Below are 19,364 nucleotides of genomic sequence, written 5' to 3' on the forward strand. Positions count from 1 at the left end.
TATTGGTTCAAACGCCCTCCAGCCCATCATCGCTCATTAAATACTCGTGGGCAGAGACTGTATGTTTAAAGTAGACAGGGTAATGCAGAGTCAGCAGGGAGAGAGTTATTCTCCTCTGAAGAGGAAAGGGGGGGGGACAAAGTCAGAACAGAGAGGGGTGTTTCAAGTTGAGTCAGCACACTAAGTGTTCTGTCAACAGGAAAGGGTGGATAGATGGGGAGAGACGAGGTTGAAGCGGCAGGACAAAGGGCCACATCGCTGAATGACACACAGACTCTGGTCTGCACTGTTAGTATGGTCAGCATGTGACACCATTACAGTGAGGTGAATATGCACGTACGCTTCTCACCCGTCAGCAAACCTCAATTTAATTTCAACTGGAGATATATCTTTTGAATGTTAACTGTAGTGACCGTTGCTTCCTCTTACATTAATGGTTCATCTCAGGAGGCCCTGAGCAAAATTAGTTTACATTGACATTTTATTTACTTCTTGGACATTTTGACCAGAGTTGAAAGGTTGACTTCTCAGCTGTAGGGAAAGGAAGCCAGGAGACATGCAAAAGGATAACAGAATTCTCGAATGTTAAGTTCATCTTGGACTGTTTTTGTAGAGTTTACATGAAGATAAATAATGGCATGTTATTTTGTTACAGTTTACAGTTAAGTGCTTCCCACAAGGTAGCAAATTAAAAATCAAATAGAAAATAGATATAAATAGAGATTTAAATGAAATACTAATGCTAACACGTCTGAAACATAGCAATTAGTAATCTCCCAATTACTAATTATATCTCCCAGTGTTAATTATTTAGTTATCTCTTGTTTTTTGAAGACTCATCTTGTGTACTCATGTATATTTATCTAATCAAAAGTGATGAAAAGCACATTTGACTGCTTGCTTGCGGGTTGTACAGTCTTTAAAAATGGATGTTATTTTGTGTGAAGAGTTTGTTTTGTACATGGAGAACAAAACGCTGTACAATTATTCAACCAAACTGACAATTGAAAGGGCAGAAAGGGACAAAGATCCCTCTGAGTGACAGTTGAATAGAAGAAAGAAACAGGAAGCTTAGGATCAAAATGTGTGCAGATTTAAATGGGAACAGGTTTCTGTTTCAGTGTCAAGTGCACAATAATGCCAATAACGAACTGGAATATTAACAGGCAACAGGCGTACTCTACCTCTACACTTAGTCTGCCACAAGCTGATATAGCTTAACAGCTGTGAGTGTAACAATAGCCAGGTTGGTTGTTTATGGTCATAATGATAATTGCTGCCAACTTGTGATGACTTCTTTGGTAGATTTAGCAACTTTTGGAGCTAATGCTGTTGGCAACACTGAGCTGGGTTTTTAGGTTTTATAGTTTTTTAAATCTAGTGCACTCTTGCTAGTTACATTACCAACTCTAGCTTGAATTGTCAAAAAGCATTGCAGAAGAAACAAAAGAAAACTAGACAACAGATACAACTACATGCTAAAAACATATAGTGATTCTAAAATAACATAGATACAATTAAGAATGGAGCCATTTGGCATAATACAATGCTTTTGAGAGAAATGGATTTAGCTAGCAAGCTACATTAGCTTCCTCCATTTTAGACCCTCCTGCTGTCCGTTCTCTCGAAATTCAGCATTGTCAAAACAGTTTGCTATTTTTTATAGTCAAAGTTCTCCAAAGTGAAACATGGCGCTGAGAATTTGTGTGGATTTACATTGCCCCATGCGAGTCACAGATCAATTTCATTGCATTGAAATTAATGGTAGCTCTGGGGAGAAGCTGGCACTGTCTGAAGCTTTATACAAAGGAGAACGGGCTGCTGCAATAACCACTGAGGCGAGATGATTCTCCTCTGAGTCTTGTTCACCGCTGCATACTGTAACATGTTATGTCCAGGCTGACTTCACAAAAATTATATTAGGAGACTGTACTAGGAAGTACAGTCTCCTAATATAATTTTTTAATCCAAAGATTTGTCCTCATCGCAGCTAATTCATGTACAGCAGCCAGCAGCCTTTTTGTTTTCTCCCAAAGAAGCTGACATAAGTGGTGGAAAACAGAAACACAGTGAAGCAAAAATAGAAAAGAACTAGACCTAGAGAGCAGTGGTGCTGATGAGAGAGAGAGAGAAAGAGAGGGAGAGAGAGAGAGAGAGCCTTTAGACTGGAGACGGACAACACAGCCGACCAATCCCGTGCATGGGAGGCAGCACCGCGAACGAATCATCTCCTGCCTGCCCCACACCCTGTCTCTGTCTCGGGTGCCTATGAAGCATGAGGAGAGAGAGGCGGGGGAGTCAGCAGCTCCGAGCTTAAGAGTCTGGGTGGGAGTGCTGCCGAAGCAGACAAAGACACCGCAGCATCCAGCATCCGGCTCTCACCAGGACCTAGTCCCTTAAAACAGGAGAGGCCTGGCTGCACCCTCCTCCTCCTCCTCTTCTTCTTAGTCGGCTGAGAGCGCGGTCACTGCGGAGCCATGCCTGAGTGCTGGGACGGGGTGAGTGGCAGAGGAAGTGTGTGTGATTTGTTCATATAGTGTGTGTGTGTGTGTGTGTGTGTGTGTGTGTGTGTGTGTGTGTGTGTGTGTGTGTGTGTGTGACTGTATTTAGATCTGGTGTCAACAATGTCAGAATAAATTTCTTGGCCTTTACAAAAAAGTCAAATGACAGCTTTGAGCTGCTTCTATAAGCCCCTAAATGTTTAATTTAGCTTATTTCATAGCAAAAAAAAAAAAGATATTATATTGAACCCATTTCCACTGCAGGAAACAGAAAAGTGCTGTGTTATAATTGACTGTGTGGAATCTGTTCCGTGTCAAAGAGGAAGAACTGCAGCGTCAGTGTGAAACGACGCCTCGTTCTTTGGCCCACTGACACACTTAAGCTCCCCCAACACAGATGCTGCGCAATGCACTGATGCACATACATACCTCTATGGAAAAACACCTGTGTGTGTGTGTGTGTGTGTGTGTGCGTGTGCGTGGGGGTGTCGAGGAAGTGATAATCCCTCTGCAGCATCATCCATTTTGGCAACCTTGAAACGGATGAGTAAAATCTGTGTGTGTGTTTGTGTGTTTGTGAAAATCAAATCCAGCCAGCCACGTTGCTGCGGAGCATTTCAAAAAGCTGTGTCTTATTGTGAAAGCTGGGCGTCCACGTCCACTGAGAGATACTGTAACCTCCCCCCCCATCTCCCTGGACGTTTGAAGGTCATCAGGGGCTTGTGTGTTTGTGAAACATCTCCTGCTGCAGTAATTGCCCCAAATTAGAACGCTGATTGCGAATAACACCGATGTTGACGTTGAAATAATAGAGAGATAATCTGGCTGCATTAACTCATAACTGCTGACTATCTGCTGCTTTGGGGAAGCTTTTTGGCAGTTGGCTGCATCCATAAGTAGTGTCTGTTTCTGTACCGCGAGCCATTTAAATCAGTCCTCAGTGAATGTGTGTTATGTTACAAATAGCACACGACTGCTGCTGCTTGACAGAGGATTTTCAGTCAACTGTTCATCTGTGTTTGAATAGTTTAAGACGTGAAAAAAAAGACACTGACACGGGGGGGGAGTGACAAAGTATCGGATCTCTTGTTTGTTGGAGAATACACACATGAGTGTCAGCAGCATCAATAAAAGGCTTGCAGGGCATTTCACCGCCTAATCCAGCAGGCATAATAATCCCAAAATACCACTCTGTGTGTGTGTGTGTGTGTGTGTGCCTACATTGCACAGCTCATGAACACACATTACACACATCTCCTATACCTCTATTTCGAGTTTGTCTGGCTCTCACCAGCGGATACTGTCACAACAAGAAAGATTTGGATGCTCAGCAAGCCAGAATGAGCCTTTAGAGACCTGTGCTTTCATATTCTGCTCAATTATATTTTTGAACAAAAGACTCGTCATTATTTAGATGTTGTGGCTTTAACCAGGACATTGTGATTTTATATTATTATTATTGCTTTTAAAGATCAAATCCTTAGTAAATCATTTAAATGATTTTCTGTTGTTGTGAAGCTGGTGTCAACCATAGTCTGTATATAAGAAGTGGATGTGCTGTTATCAATCCTTGAGTTCTGCGATCCCCATCTTGAAATGCCATATAGCCATATAGGCTATTCTGCAACCAATGAATGGAAGTTACCATATTTGGAATGCGGAGGAGTGACGTAGAGACGCCGTATACTACTCTGGTGGCGGCAGCAACCTGTCAATCACAGTAAGCTCGCCCTAAAGCATACCCTGCTTTATGGTCTATTTGACTCTCAATGAACCATACTTTACTAAATGAACATCATGCTGTATTGAAGAAGACTTGAAACTAGAGATTGAGACCATAAACACATGTTTACAATGTTTACTGAGGTAATAAATCAAGAGAGAAGTAGAGTCATTTTCTCATAGACTTCTATACAACCAGTGGAGTCGCCCCCTGATGGACATTAGAGAGAATGCAAGTTGTAAGACACTTCCGCATCGGCTTCACTCCGCAGAACCGGAGTTTGCCGCCTTGTGCCAATAGACAAAGGACTCCAATGCAAGACTTGATACACTGAGTTGTAGTGAAGAAAAAGTCAGGGATGAGTCCAAAATGCATGCAAATGAATCACAAAACAACAGACATGATCTGAGTGCAGATAAGTAAAGGTTGGTCTGAAAAACACAAGGGAGCACACTGACTAAAAAAGAAGGGTGATAACAAGGGAACAGGTGAGAACAATCAGGGCGGGGACGACAATCAACAGTGAAGTGAAATATCTGACACGACAGTAAAACAGGAAATAACAACTGAAGGCTGTAAAAAGAAAAAAACCTCAGAGGACAGGTGTGCTCTCAGGTGAGATAAGAAAAAGCTGAATTTGGAGCCAAATTCAAAACTTTGGGCAGTGGCAGAATATATGGATAGAACCCTCTGCCAAGCTTTGCTAACTCCTCCAACATAAATCACACGTATCATTATGTTTTCATATAAGAAGATGATTCTTAACAACCTTTCTATTTAAGTTCCCTCCCATTAAGCTTTTTTTTAGTGCATGTCCAGTTATGAATGTTTCAATCTTTGATATAAAACAGTATTTCGTCTTCCAGTCTTTCTGAAGAATTAAGATCAGAATCAGCTGCATTCTCTCTACTTGCCATCAGGGGGCGACTCCTCAATATTACGTGGCAAAAAAGCAACTTAATGTTTTTTTCACACCGTGAATAAAAGACATCAACCAATCATGTTGTGCGGAACGTATTCAAAACATACCCTATAGTGTACAAAAGCACGGAGGCTCCGTAGTCCGAACCAAGACTGCAAACTTTATTACTCCTTTCAACATTGACAAAAGCTTAGACCAGATCCACTCCTTCTGTTCTTACCTTTCAAAATAAAAGCCCTAGACATATACACTGTGTAACTGTTTACCAGAGGGAACTCAAATTATTTTGCTAAAAGGAAACTCAATAACATATCTTACCGTAGCTTTAGGCAAAACAACTGTTTACCTCAGACAGACTGACAGATGCTGCTCTGAACCTGGTAGTTGGTTCTCTGCCTGCACAAATCTATTTTAACCTTTTTTTGAAAAAGTGATGCTACTGTCACAAATAGGCATCGCTGCCGGTATGAATAATTTTGATGCAAAATATTAGCAATATTTGGTGAATATTTAGCATTTTCTTGTCGTTTTATACTTCAAGCCCCGGGTGTGTGAAGGTCTTTACACGAAGGACTAATGATTGTTGAAGGGGGCTGTTGAAGGGGGAAGGAGCAATCTCAAGTTTAATGAAAAAGCAGGTTTAATGATGAGTGTCTCACGACTCACAGATGGCGATCAGCGTTTTCTGGTTTCCCCGAGGCGATATGGCTTCAAATGTTCTCACTGAAATGTCCGACTGTGCGTGTGAACACCAGGTGAGCGAAAGTGTGTTTGTGTTTCACAGGAACACGATGTCGAGACCCCTTACGGGATGCTGCATGTGGTGATTCGCGGGGCACCAAAAGGGAACAAGCCCGCGATCCTCACCTACCACGATGTGGGACTGAACCGTGAGTACTGCACAGAATGTGTGTGTGGCTTGACAGATTTTAAAGACTTTTCAGCAAGGTGTTTCTGCACTTATCAGAGGTGATAATTGGACTCTATGCTGCATCATTCCTTCCTGTCCACACTCTGCTAGCACACACACGCACGCACGCACGCACGCACACACTTTAGCAGTATTAGTTTAAGTACAGTGTGAAGAATTTGTATGTTGGAAATTAAAAATGTTCTTCTTCCTGAAAGGTAAAGATTTCTAACAATAGGTAATGGTGTAGAAAAATCCTCTCACACTCAACGTTGAAATCTAAAAGAGGAGTCACAGCATTTCCTATAGACCTTTTTACAGGTGACGTCATCAACACTATGTCTGCGCATGTTGGCGACAGAATTGTTGTTTTTTCCCCAGCCATCCAGATGAGTCAGCATACTTTAAATGTTGAATTAAAACTGTCACCAGAATCAAAATGTCTGGTTGTTCGTTTGTCAAAATCGACTCAAGTTATACAGACATTCCTAACGGATTGCGACCGCTTCAGAAAAACAGGTGTTTCAGTTTATCAAGTGACCGTGTTAACTGGTGACTTTCAGCTTAATGCGTCTGCCCATGGTAACTCACGTTAATGTTTGGAATCGATAATAAACACAGGTATCTAAAATTGATAAAGGACACCTACATGTTCTGTTGGTGTTTTCAACAGCTGCCGTCGCTACGAACAACGACGCATTTGGGCAAGTCACCAGTTAAAACGGTCACTTGTTAAACCGAAACATCGATGGCATCTATTGCTGTTATCTATTAAACGTGTTGTTGACGTCATGGTGTATGACCTTCTGTACATGAACACAGATACCTTCACTGGATATTAACTTGTAGCTCCTAATGTCTCTCTGGTGTAACATTTCATGTTAGGTTTCTCCACCAAGTACATGTTTATATCTGGATACTAAATATTGGGCTGTATGTGTTCCACCCACTCACTAACAGCACACGGATCTGGAAAGTCACTTTGTTTGGATGCATTCACCATCTTTGGAGGTTAATGTTCGTACATAGCTTGATACGGTAACACGGTTAAAAGGTTAATTTATTGTCATTGTACAACAGGGTTGCACAACGAAATGCAGATTGTATTAGATTAATATTACACTCTCTCCGTACTTCTGTTGCCAAATACTTATGTACACTTATGTATATCGCCATTGTGTAAAACAGTCTATACTCTAGCACAGAGGTCTTCAACAGGGGGTCTGCGAAATTTTTGGTTGATTAGACAATAAAAAAATTTAAAAAATGTTTTGTTTTTTTCTCTAAACATGAATGTGTGCATTATTTTAATAGTTCAGTATTGCATGAAAGATAACAGGTATGTTTATGCATAGCAGTGGCACTAATAGGCCATCACTCATTTTTCGTTTCCAAATTTATGTTTAAAATGAAAACATCAATTTGAATAGCTTGTATGCATGATTATCATGCAATTGACAGACAATGTTGATATTGGCATTGGTATCAGCTGACAAGGTATGTTTATAAATGGCAGTGGCATGGCCACCCTTGGCAGAAACATTGAAGACCCCTGCTCTAGCATGTAATGCAGGCTCAATAATGTAATACCTGGAAAGATGATATATAGTACGATTAGATATGTAGACAGAAGCAGAAGAGATGAAAACAATGACAGAGAAAAAATTGTCGACAGACAAAGAAAAAAAAGAGGAAGCAATGAGGCATAAAGAAATGTAGGTCAGAATAACATCCCGCAGAGGGAGGCGGGGTCTGTCCAAAGCAGCACTGCTTTGATGGGTGGAGGTGGTGAGGGTTTTGGAGGACAGGGGCTGATCCACGGCTCCATTGTCTGGCTTTTGTGGTCCGTCCCACTGCCTTTTTTCTTTTTCGTCCTCTTCCTCTTGTCATTATTATTATTAATCGGATCACCCATCTCATTTAGATACAAGACAGAACACAGGGCAGCCCACTTCCGCAAGAAAAAAAAAAGAAATACAGCGATAAATTACTAACAAGAAAAAAAACACAATCTGTAAAATAAAATAGACTAAAGAAAACAATAGAGCATAAAAATAACTTGCAGTAGAACCACAAGGCTATTAGTATTCCCAGCCATTCGCTAAATCAGTCAATTGTGGTGCACAATCATACAGAGCGAGGGATGAAAGAAGGTGCACTGGAAAAAAGAAAAGATTAAACACACACACACAAGTAGAGAGAAGAAACGAACAGGAGGGAAAATAGAAAGCGACACGCAGAGAAAGAGATTAGAGGTGAGAGAGAGACAGAAAGGCAGGTTTTAAGAAGTGGAAAAGAGGTCAAAAAAAGGAGATGGATGATAGAAAGAGAGAGAGAAAAAAGAAAGTGCTGAGGGAGAAAGTAGGTCATGGAGTCTGTGGGAGTGCAGACTGCTGAGCGCTGACAGATGAATCAGCTTGTACTGATGAGAAGACTTCTCACCTCTGTCCTCTCAGAGCATCGCTATTTCTGAGTACATAAGTAGCCCACAAAGTACTAGGGGCATGCGCCGCAGCAACAATTAGGCACTCACCTTACAGACCTCCCCTGCTTTTTATCTCCGACCCAGTTGTCGTGCTAATTGGTGTTCATTAACGCGGCGCAGCCAGGGCCCGGGGAGGAAACAGTGCTGCGCGCGCGGCTTCACTGAGTCTGACACGCACGTACTGAAAGTAGGCCAACTGCAGAGCCAGCGGGAGGAGAGCGAAAACGCAGCTGACATCCATTATACATGCAGCTATTTCAGAATGCAATGTTCAGAAATTTCTATGCTAGTTCAGGTAATGGAGCTCCAACGGTTGAAAGAAATCTTCAGTGAGTCAAAAGACTTTATTATGGCCCCTTCATTTAGAACAAAGGGAATTTGTAACTGGTTATAAAACAGTGCCAATTTAATACTGATGCCTCTACTATTAAACTTGCTCACGTCATAATTACTGCGGCAGCTGGTCGCTGCTTAACGATAAATGTAAATATGGGTAGTAATAAGCATGCTTGCACAGACGACCTATACGACCGTCTGTGATTAACGCTGCGGCATCGCAAACCCTCTCTTTGATATCACAGTTTGAATCATTGGCTTCAACAAAAGGTAATTTAGTGCATGTCAGTGCTCACAGCCCAGCGGCTGCACTGCTGCTCCCATACTGCAGTTACAGTTGATAACGTGCCGACCGACAGCTGCGTCGTGGAAGGGTAGCGCCCACCCTCCGGTTCCCCCTCAGGTTAACACTGTTCGCTATCTTCGCTATGATCATAAGCATGCAATTGTAGTTAGGTCAAAGGTGCTACATTTGAAATTCAGAGTTTATCTATTGACTCCACATGGTTCTCAACATGGCAGCAGCTCAGCCTATAGGTAGCAGTTAACAGTGCTGACAGGGCTCACAGTGCAAACAACGGTAATTGTGCTGACAGGTTAACACTGTTAGCTATCTACGCACATTTTCCGTAGTTTGTTAACGCTGTTGGCACCGTTAGCTATGAAACTACGGCTCAGCCATTGCCATGTTAAGAGCCGCTGAGAGGGAATTTCAAATGCTCCCAATTTCGTACTCGCTAGCTAGCTAGCTAAGAAAGTACAACATTAAAATAAAAAAGCTTTGGGGTTGTTCATCCATTTGCCTCTTGACTACAGGGTAACAGCTTCCTCCGCATTCTAGTCTTTGTGCTAAGCAAGGCAAGATGAAGAGGACCTCATGTATTCACAATTTTCTTTGATTAACTAGAAAATCTATTGAGATATATAATCTTTTTAGCAACAGAGATCTGGCCAAAATGGCAGTGTAGAGTGGTTAATACACAGTCACTTGAAACTTATCATGTTAGTACAACAACATAGGACCTGAGAGCTATAACAAAAATTACTATTTAAAAAATGTACAGTCTTCATGGAACATGTTTTAAAAATGTAATTTTCAGAAGCTTGTCAGAGGATGAAGTTTATTTTTAGTTTATTTAAGTACAAAATGCTGCGAAAAGAATAATTGTTTTTAAGTGTAGGTAGGTAGTTTACCAGCAGTGGCTGTAAAGACAAAAGAAGGACATATAAATCTTGATTTATTGACCTGGATATAAAGGCAAACAAGTGTACTTCAAACACATTTCTATTTTAATTAAAATGGAGGGGAAAAAGGTTGATATGACATCTTATATTTGTCAGGAAGCTGTCTTTGCCTCCGATTTCTGGCACAGCATCAGTATTACAGATGGTCAACTTCAAGGAGTGTGCTGCATGTCAAACCTGATCACATTCCTCTGCTGTCATCCCTTCATCCTCTCCTCCTCGTCCTGCCCTTTGCTGTCTTTCTCCTCCTTCCGTCCCATCTCTCTCTCCCCTCACCCCATGCTACCTCTGCTCATTTCCTCTCCTCCCTCGCTCTCCCGCAGACAAGCTGTGCTTCAACTCCTTCTTCAATAACGAGGATATGCAGGAGATCACCAAGCACTTTGTGGTTTGCCATGTCGACGCCCCGGGACAGCAGATTGGAGCGTCGCAGTTGCCACAGGGGTACAATATGCACACAAAATAACCAGTAATGAATGGATAATTATTTATAATTTAATATGTGTTGGTGGTCAGGGGATTAGACTATTGCTGAAGAGATAATGCTGCAGATAACATTGTTTTTGGAGATTATCTCAAATATGTAAAAAAAGAAAACAATTTTTATGCACTGATTATCACAGTATGGGAAGCAATGATGACCAGAAGTTGTGTCCTCTCTCTCCACAGGTACCAGTACCCTACTATGGACCAGCTGGCTGGGATGTTGCCCACTGTGGTGCAGCACTTTGGGTTGATGCTTTTTCTACATCCACATCTTTTCACAAGTCCGACACAGACAATGTTTTATTTTTTGTGTTATTTAAGAGCCATCTGCAGCGAAATCATGTCCTCTTTGTGCTGTAGAAGCTGAAAATGACGAGACATGTTTGTCGCTGCAAAAAACTATCAATTTCAACTTCCCTGTTTATATCAACGCTTTCAGATATTTATTAGTACATTCAAAATGATCATGAGCATGTGATTTTAGTTAAGTTAAAGGTGCTAAATTTGAACTTCAGAGCTTATCTATTACCTCCACATGGTTCTCAACATGGCAGCAGCTGAGCCGATGGCTAGCAGCTGCCAGCTGACAATGTTCACAGCGCTAACAGTGCAAATAACGGCAATAATGCTGACATCCCTAACAGTGCAAATATCATCAACAGTGCTGAAGGAGCTAACAGTGCAAACAACGGCAACAGTTTGGACAGTACTAACCAGTGGTGGGCCGTCAGGGCCAGCAAAGCCTTCTCTGCTGGCCTAAACAGAATCACAAAGTTATAGCTATTTTATAATTTTATAATTTTTCTTAAATACACTACATGTATTATAATTTATAAAAATATTTTTCCCATTATCTTATTTTCTCATTGCACAGCTACTGTCTTCCTCAGTTGCTCTGCTTCCAGTGCAGCTTGTTTTAAGTAGAGCTTTTATCCAATCAGATTTCACCTCTGTGTCTCTAGGTAAGAAGAGAGGCCCGAGGCCTTCAGACTCACAAGTGAATCCCTTTGCAGTTTAAGTGAATGGGGACGATATTGTTGATTTTCATAGTGTTCAACCAATCAGATCTTTAGTTTGACATGTTTGACTTGCCAGAGCCTGCTAGCTGGCCTACAAGTAGGTCAGCATTACGTGCAGCTCAGTTTTCAAGTGCAGCTCTGCAGTGAGGTGCAGCATGCGCTGCGATTGGTCAGTGGGCGAGCACGTGACTATTGTGAAACTAAACTTAAAGTAGCCATCAGAGGCTTAGTCGGAGTAGAGTTCAAATTGAAAGATATGGAAGAAATTATGATATTTTTTGCATTTTGCTTGGTGTAGATTTTTGTTTTTTTTACCCAGCTTTGTTTTTTTAACACTCAATGGCTGAAGGAGGAGGAGAAATGGATCTGTGTGTTGGGATTTAACCGTGGGATTAAACTCTTTGTCAACAAAGAAAGGAGGATGGAGTTTGTCCTTAAGTGAACAGCATTTGGTAAGTCAACTGCATTTGTTTTTTTTACATCTAATATCTGAATGGCCCTCGAGTGTGTAGCAGAATGCCTGTTCCGCTGCAGGTCTGCTGGATTGATTTGTCATGCTTTGTTGTCATATGAATATATGTGACTGGTTCTTGTGAGTTTGTTGTTGTCATTGCGTTAATTATATTGATTTGGACTATATGCATTGTCCGTTAATTACGAAGCATACCGTCATGCGCGGAGTTATTGTCTGGACAATTGAATCTGTTTGGGCTGTTTTCTTTTACAAAGCAAGAATGATGGTCTGGAGAAATGGGGATTGTGTGGCGATTGCTTTAGCCCTGTTTGATTCAGTAGGGAACAGCTACCTAAACCTGCGGGGAGAGTTCGTAGCTTGTTTGCTGCTGTTGTTTTCCCGTTAAGCTAGTTTAGCGTAGCCTCCCAGAACACACGTGCGCTAACTCAGCTGTTTTTGTTTTTTTTGTTCCGGGTTCAGAAGACATTATATTTCCTACAATTTAAGCTTCTGCATTTTCCAAATGCACTAGTATTATTCAAACGTATTGTTCGGTTCGTAAGCCTCGTACCGAAAGGTTTAATTTGAATACGTGTAGTTACACCCCTAGAAACAAATAACCGTAGCTGTGTCGTCATAATGAGGTTATTAGGAGTTGGCTCAGCTGCAGGACCGCAGTGAAGGCCCAGGTATAAAATGCACGGCCCGCCACTGGTACTAACGATGTAACAATGCCAAAAGTGCTGAGAGAGCTGACTATGTTAACAGTGCAAATAATGGCAAACGGCTGAAGAGAGCTAACAGTGTTCAATTGAATGGGAACAGCTACGCCCGTCAGAACGGTGTTATCAGAATCAGAATCAGAATCAGCTTTATTGGCCATGTATGCTTACGCATACATGGAATTTGTCTCCGGTTTCCACTCCGCTCTCAATGTACAAACACCAATTTACAATAAACAAGACAATATATATATAAAGAATAAAAAAGGGCAGCAAAAAAGTAGAACGGATGTAGGTATAGACATTTAGCTATATACAATATAAGTATAAATATATATTCAAGAGAAAAAGTGTATGTACAGTATATACGTATATACATGTGAACATAAACCTATAGACAATGGCATGAATTATAAGTGGTGGTAATAGTGCAGTATAACTTATTTATTGTTCATGAGAGTGATGGCCAGTGGAAAGAAGCTGTTCCTGTGTCTGGTGGTCTTGGCGTACAGAGCCCTCTAGCGCCTACCAGAGGGGAGGAGTTGGAACAGCTTGTGTCTAGGGTGTGATGGGTCTGCAGAGATCTTTCCAGCCCGTTTCCTGACTCTGGAGGTGAACAAGTCCAGGATGGAGGGCAGGCTGGAACCAATGATCCTCTCTGCAGACCTGACAATCCGTTGCAGTCTGTTCCTGTCCTGTTTGGTGGCTGATCCAAACCACACAGTGATAGAGGAACAGAGAACAGACTGGATGATGGCTGAGTAAAACAGGATCAGCAGCTCCTGAGGCAGGTTGAACTTCTTGAGCTGGCGCAGGAAGTACAACCTCTGCTGTGCCTTTTTCCGGATGGTGTTGATGTTGGAGGCCCACTTCAGGTCCTGGGAGATTGTGGATCCCAGAAACTCGAAGGTCTCCACAGCAGACACAGTGTTGTTGTGTATGGTGAGGGGGGGCAGTGTTGGGGGGCTCCTCCTGAAGTCCACTGTCATCTCCACAGTTTTGAGCTTGTTTAGCTCCAGGTTGTTCTGACTACACCAGAGGACCAGCTGTTCAACCTCCCGTCTGTACGCAGACTCATCACCGTCCCTGATGAGGCCGATGACCGTTGTGTCGTCTGCGAACTTCAGGAGCTTGACCGTTGGGTCCTCTGAGGTGCAGTCGTTGGTGTAGAGGGAGAAGAGCAGTGGGGAGAGCACACAACCCTGGGGGGCGCCAGTGCTGATAGTCCGGGTGCTAGATGTGATTTTTCCCAGCCTCACCTGCTGCGTCCTGTCAGTCAGGAAGTTAGTGATCCACTGGCAGGTGGAGGCTGGCACAGTGAGCTGGGAGAGTTTGGGTTGGAGTATTGCTGGGATGATGATGTTGAACGCTGAGCTGAAGTCCACAAACAGAACCCTTGCATATGACCCTGGGGAGTCAAGGTGTTGCAGCAAGTAATGCAGTCCCATACTGACTGCATCATCCACCGACCTGTTTGCACGGTAGGCAAACTGGGGGTCCAGTAGGGGCCCTGTGATGTCCTTCAGATGGGTCAACACCAGTTTCTCAAAGGATTTCATGACCACAGACGTCAGCGCGACGGGCCTGTAGTCATTCAATCCTGTGATGGAGGATTTCTTGGGGACCGGGATGATCGTGGAGCATTTGAAGCAGGAGGGTACTTCACAGAGCTCCAGTGATCGGTTGAAGATCTGTGTGAAGATGGGGGCCAGCTGGTCAGCACAGACTTTCAGGCAGGAGGGTGACACACCGTCTGGGCCTGGTGCCTTCTTGGTCTTCTGTCTGTGGAAGAGCCGACTCACATCCTCCTCGCAGAACCTCAGTGCCGGTGGGGGGTCGGTTGGAAGAGGTGAGAAGGAGGCAGGGGGTGTAGGTGGTTGTTTGATGGTGGGGGGTGTGAAAGTGGACTTATCAAACCTGCAATAGAAACAATTCAGGTCATCAGCCAGTCGGTGATTGGCCTCAGTGGGGGGGGATGGTCTCCTGTAGTTCGTGAGTACTTCCAGGCCTCTCCAAACTGACGAGGGGTCGTTGGCTGAAAACCTTTTCTCCAGCTTTTCAGTGTAGCTCCTCTTAGCTACCTTGATCTCCCTCGTCAATGTGTTTCTGGCCTGGTTGTACAGGATCCTGTCCCCACTTCTGTAGGCCTCCTCCTTGGCCCGACGAAGCTGCCCGAGTATCTCAGTAAACCAGGGTTTATTGTTATTGAATGTGCAGAAGGTTTTATTCGGCACACACATGTCCTCACAAAAACTGATGTACGATGTCACAGTGTCAGTCAGCCCATCCAGGTCTGTAGCAGCAGCCTCGAAAACACTCCAGTCAGTGCAGGCAAAGCAGGACTGTAGCTCCAGCTTTGCCTCGTTGGTCCATCTCTTCACAGTCTTCACCACAGGCTTTGCAGATTTTAATTTCTGCCTGTAGGTCGGGAGAAGATGGACCAGACAATGATCAGAGAGTCCCAGAGCTGCACGGGGGAGTGAGCGGTATGCATTCTTTATGACAGTGTAGCAGTGGTCCAGTGTGTTTTTGTCCCTGGTGCTACACTTAATATGCTGTCTGTATTTAGGCAGTTCTTTGCTGAGGTTTGCTCTGTTGAAGTCCCCAAGAACAATGAGCAGGGAGTCTGGGTGTTTGTGCTCCGTGTTGGTGATCTGCTCAGCCAGGTGTTGGAGAGCCTCGCTCACACAGGCCTGAGGTAGGATGTAGACACCGACCAGGATGAACGAGGAAAACTCCCGCGGTGAATAAAAAGGTTTGCAGTCTATGAAAAGTGTTTCTAGGTGAGGGCTGCATGATTCCTTTAACACTGTGACATCAGTACACCAAACTTCATTAATGTAGAAGCAGATTCCGCCTCCCCTCGTTTTCCCCGACAGCGCCGTTACGCAGTCCGCTCGGAGGAGTTGGAAGCCCGGCAGATGTAGTGCGCTGTCCGGGATGTGCTCACCGAGCCAGGTTTCAGTGAAGCACAGGGCGGCGGATCTGCTAAAGTCCGTGTTTGCTTTGTTGAGGAGCAGCAGCTCATCCATCTTGTTAGCCAGAGAGCGGACGTTCGCCAGGTGAATTGACGGGAGCGCAGTTCTGAGTCCCCGTCGGCGCAGGTTAACGAGCGCTCCTGCTCGCTTCCCTCGTCGGCGTCTCCGATAAATTCCGAGTAGAGCAGCTGCTCCCCCAACTAAAATCTCTGAAAAACTCTCTGGTTCGATGAGATACGGCGAAAAAGTTTGGCCAGTGAATAGACAGATGTTTAAGAGTTCCTCTCTGCTGAATGTGATCAGAGAGGGAGAGCTGGAAACAAGACAAATGAACAAAAACAGAAAAAGTACGAGAGAGCGCAGTACTGAGGCTGCCATCTGTGGCGCCATCTTGAAGGGATCAGCTGTAACCGCCGTATGAGAGCAGTGCAGAGCGGCGGCCGTGAGCTAGTGAGCTCAATATTGAGTGAAGACATTCCCTACTAACAGAATGGGATTGTAGCGTGAACATACAGTACCAGCCACAGTACAAAACTTGGCTCCTGCACAAGCATGAATTCCAATCCATCAAAGCCATTGAACAGCATATAGGCACACCGTGACTCTCTCTTGTATCCATGCAGGCTCCACCAATTTGAACTGTTTACAGTTGTATATCATTATTTGTCTTTTAAACGTTGCCTGTAACGTTCTTATTTTTTAGGTTTAAGAGCATCGTGGGGATCGGAGTCGGAGCTGGAGCTTACATTCTGGCCAAGTTTGCTGTAATTCACATCCTGATTCATCTACACTGTACTTTAACATTCAGGGTTCAAGTGTTCTGAGCAGTGTTTTGGTTAAAGTTGTCAATCTCTGAATCCAAAACTAAATATGTTTCTATGTATTCTGCTCTCAGCTGATCTTCCCTGACCTGGTGGAGGGTTTGGTTCTGCTCAACATTGACCCCAATGGCAAAGGCTGGATTGACTGGGCTGCCACCAAGGTACCTGTCTATGACTATATACGTAATGTATTTTGAGTGGGTGCAAATACACTTACAAATTCAGACCTGCTTTTTTGTTCTTGCAACAACAATCTCCTTGTGTTCCCCCCCAGCTGTCAGGTCTGACCAGCGCTCTGCCAGATACGGTGCTGCCACATCTTTTCAGCCAGGTAAGCTCAGGTTCCGGGAATAAAAATGAGGAATATATTTTTTTTCAATTGCTATTCCAGTTTTCTTCATTTTCTGGTTCTTGTTAGAAATATGACAAGCAATGCAAGTAAAAATGACTTCCTTGATTCTCAAATCAAAGACTATATTTATGTGTCACAGAAAGATATTGTCGTATCTTTCATGCGACAGTGCTGTTGAAGTGATGAGGAAGGATGCTCCGTGGACACTGTTCTTGCTGGTATAATAAAGTTTATTACAAACAAGCAACACATGCCATTACGGACGTCTAGATCGCCCGGAGGTCTCAAGTCGAATCTGAAAGTCCTCCCTTTAGGGCTCTCGCTTCATCTTTATATAGGATACATGTCATGTAACATCTGGGCGGAATGTAAGAGAATGTATGTGGCCTCCTCATTCTACACATCCACCCTTCAGCCCCTGGTATCCTGCACATCTGGTTTTCGTCTAAGACAAATACACTTGGGGTCTTCGCTGTATTGTACAAGACCTGAAAATATACCACAATATTAAGCCAGTTTATGTGTTTGTCTGCAGGAGGAGCTGATGAACAACACAGAGCTGGTGCAGAGCTACCGGCAACAGATCAACAACACCGTCAACCAGTTCAACCTGCAGCTTTTCTGGAACATGTACAACAGGTGGAGAGATACAGTTTCCTACTCAGACTTACACACACACACACATACACACACACACTGTCTCTTAACATTCATGTTGTCTCTTTCAGTCGGAGGGACCTGGACATGAATCGCAGTGGCACGGTGATCAATGCAAAGACCCTGAAGTGAGTCTCATAAAACAACCGCGTACTTAATCGCATGATTTTTCTGCGATTAATCGCATTGTTCTGGCAAAGTTCAATAGTGAATTCAAAAGTAGTGTATTGCGCACTTTTATTTTAAAAGTACTGCTATATGAACAAAAGTGTAATAACATTTGGTTTGCAAACACTTTAAACAAATAAGGTTATTTTTAACAGCAGTATTCCCTTTACACAGTAGCAGTTAAAATATTTCTTGTATATTATATATATTTTATGAAATCAACACATCAAAAACAGTAATGTGTGTTGAAATAATATTCTATGAATAATTTAAGCCACTATAATTTAATCGAAAATCTTCCCCAGATTGGACTGCTTAGTACGTGTTGTGGAAGTCCCAGATATCAGGAAACTAAACGCCGTCTTGTCTGGTTCATACCAGTCCGGAGGAGCTCCGTGGATTTTATCGAGCTGTGTTCACTGTGTCTAGCAAGCTATACGTCGGCCGTTTACTACAGCTGTATGAACACAAAATAAACCGATTTGGCTGTGATTTAACTGCAATAAACCGACAAAAAGGGACCCCGAAATAACTACGTAATGATGCCGATTTGTAAAAAGTCTGAATTCATGTTTTGTTAGTTCTCTCCACAAGACGACAAGCAAATAACTTTTAAAATGTTTGTTTTCTCAATGGAGTCTGTATCGATCGGTGCTAGGCTATGCTAACATTGTAGCAGCTCCATCAACACTCAACATAACGTCACATAGGTGTAAATACGGCAGCGTCTATTCATTGTTTGTACCATATGGTTTACACACACAAATTTATACACATAGTTTGGTCCGCTCTCCACTAATATGAGGTATCGTAGAGCTCTGGATGAACACAGACGGATACAGTATTTGTTTCCTGATTCAACGTCAGGACGTCATTGACGACAGGAGGAGCATCTCAACGCTGAAAGGCTATTTTAATTTTAATAACGCGTTAACTTGCCCAGCACTAATATATATATTTTAAAGCTCCTAAGAGGAACTTTTATTTTGTTTTGGATTCTGGCGGTCCCTGTGGACAAAAGTGGTTGTGTGGTTTTTGGACAAAAAAATTATACTTTCTTTCCTGTTTTGTTGGATTCCTTGAACTAAACCAATAACTGATTAATACAAATAACAATTGGTAGAATCCTAGCAATGGAAAAAAACTCAACATATAACCATGATTCTGATAAAGTCAGGATGGTGTGAACTCCAGCTACTCATCTAAACATTCTGAATGTTCCTGAAGGTGTCCTGCGATGCTGGTTGTGGGAGACAACGCCCCGGCTGAGGAGGGAGTGGTGAGTCCAGCATCTTCATCCATACACTCTGAAAATGTACCCTCATAGCAATACCTCTGTTTCACCAGCTATCGGTCTGCTTTAGCTCACTCCTTTCACTTCCCCACTGAGATGACTTCCTGTTTCAAGGATTTATAAATCCATCTGAAGCTCTAAACAGCTTGCTCTCCCCCTCCTCCCCTGTTCTTACCCTGTTAGATGTTTTGTTCTCTGCATTTAAATCCAGGTAGAGTCTGTTTGTCCTCATTCAGTAAAACAGAAACAAGTCAGCCAGCAGAGAGAGACCTGGTTCACTCTCTCTGAACC

The 19,364-nt window shown here is 43.0% G+C and overlaps 1 protein-coding gene across 5 annotated transcripts in view; it reads left to right on the forward strand.

Moving 5' to 3' along the window:
• Window positions 1–19,364, forward strand: part of ndrg4 (NDRG family member 4) — a 67,783-nt gene that overhangs the window by 42,701 nt on the left and 5,718 nt on the right. For 3 of the 5 annotated variants that reach the window (XM_076112452.1, XM_076112445.1, XM_076112459.1), the window contains 9 exons: window positions 5,931–6,036; window positions 10,446–10,566; window positions 10,792–10,854; window positions 16,485–16,545; window positions 16,677–16,763; window positions 16,877–16,933; window positions 17,490–17,593; window positions 17,683–17,739; window positions 19,007–19,058. In XM_076112452.1, the coding sequence (XP_075968567.1) occupies window positions 5,931–6,036; window positions 10,446–10,566; window positions 10,792–10,854; window positions 16,485–16,545; window positions 16,677–16,763; window positions 16,877–16,933; window positions 17,490–17,593; window positions 17,683–17,739; window positions 19,007–19,058 (708 nt within the window). Of the gene's footprint in view, window positions 1–2,477; window positions 2,499–5,930; window positions 6,037–10,445; window positions 10,567–10,791; window positions 10,855–16,484; window positions 16,546–16,676; window positions 16,764–16,876; window positions 16,934–17,489; window positions 17,594–17,682; window positions 17,740–19,006; window positions 19,059–19,364 lie in introns of those variants that run through there. The other 2 variants (XM_076112466.1, XM_076112475.1) reach the window with 1 other exon arrangement.

Source organism: Anarhichas minor, unplaced genomic scaffold, assembly GCF_050575085.1.
Source record: "Anarhichas minor isolate MPS153535 unplaced genomic scaffold, ASM5057508v1 ptg000005l, whole genome shotgun sequence".
Taxonomy (NCBI): Eukaryota; Metazoa; Chordata; class Actinopteri; order Perciformes; family Anarhichadidae; genus Anarhichas; species Anarhichas minor.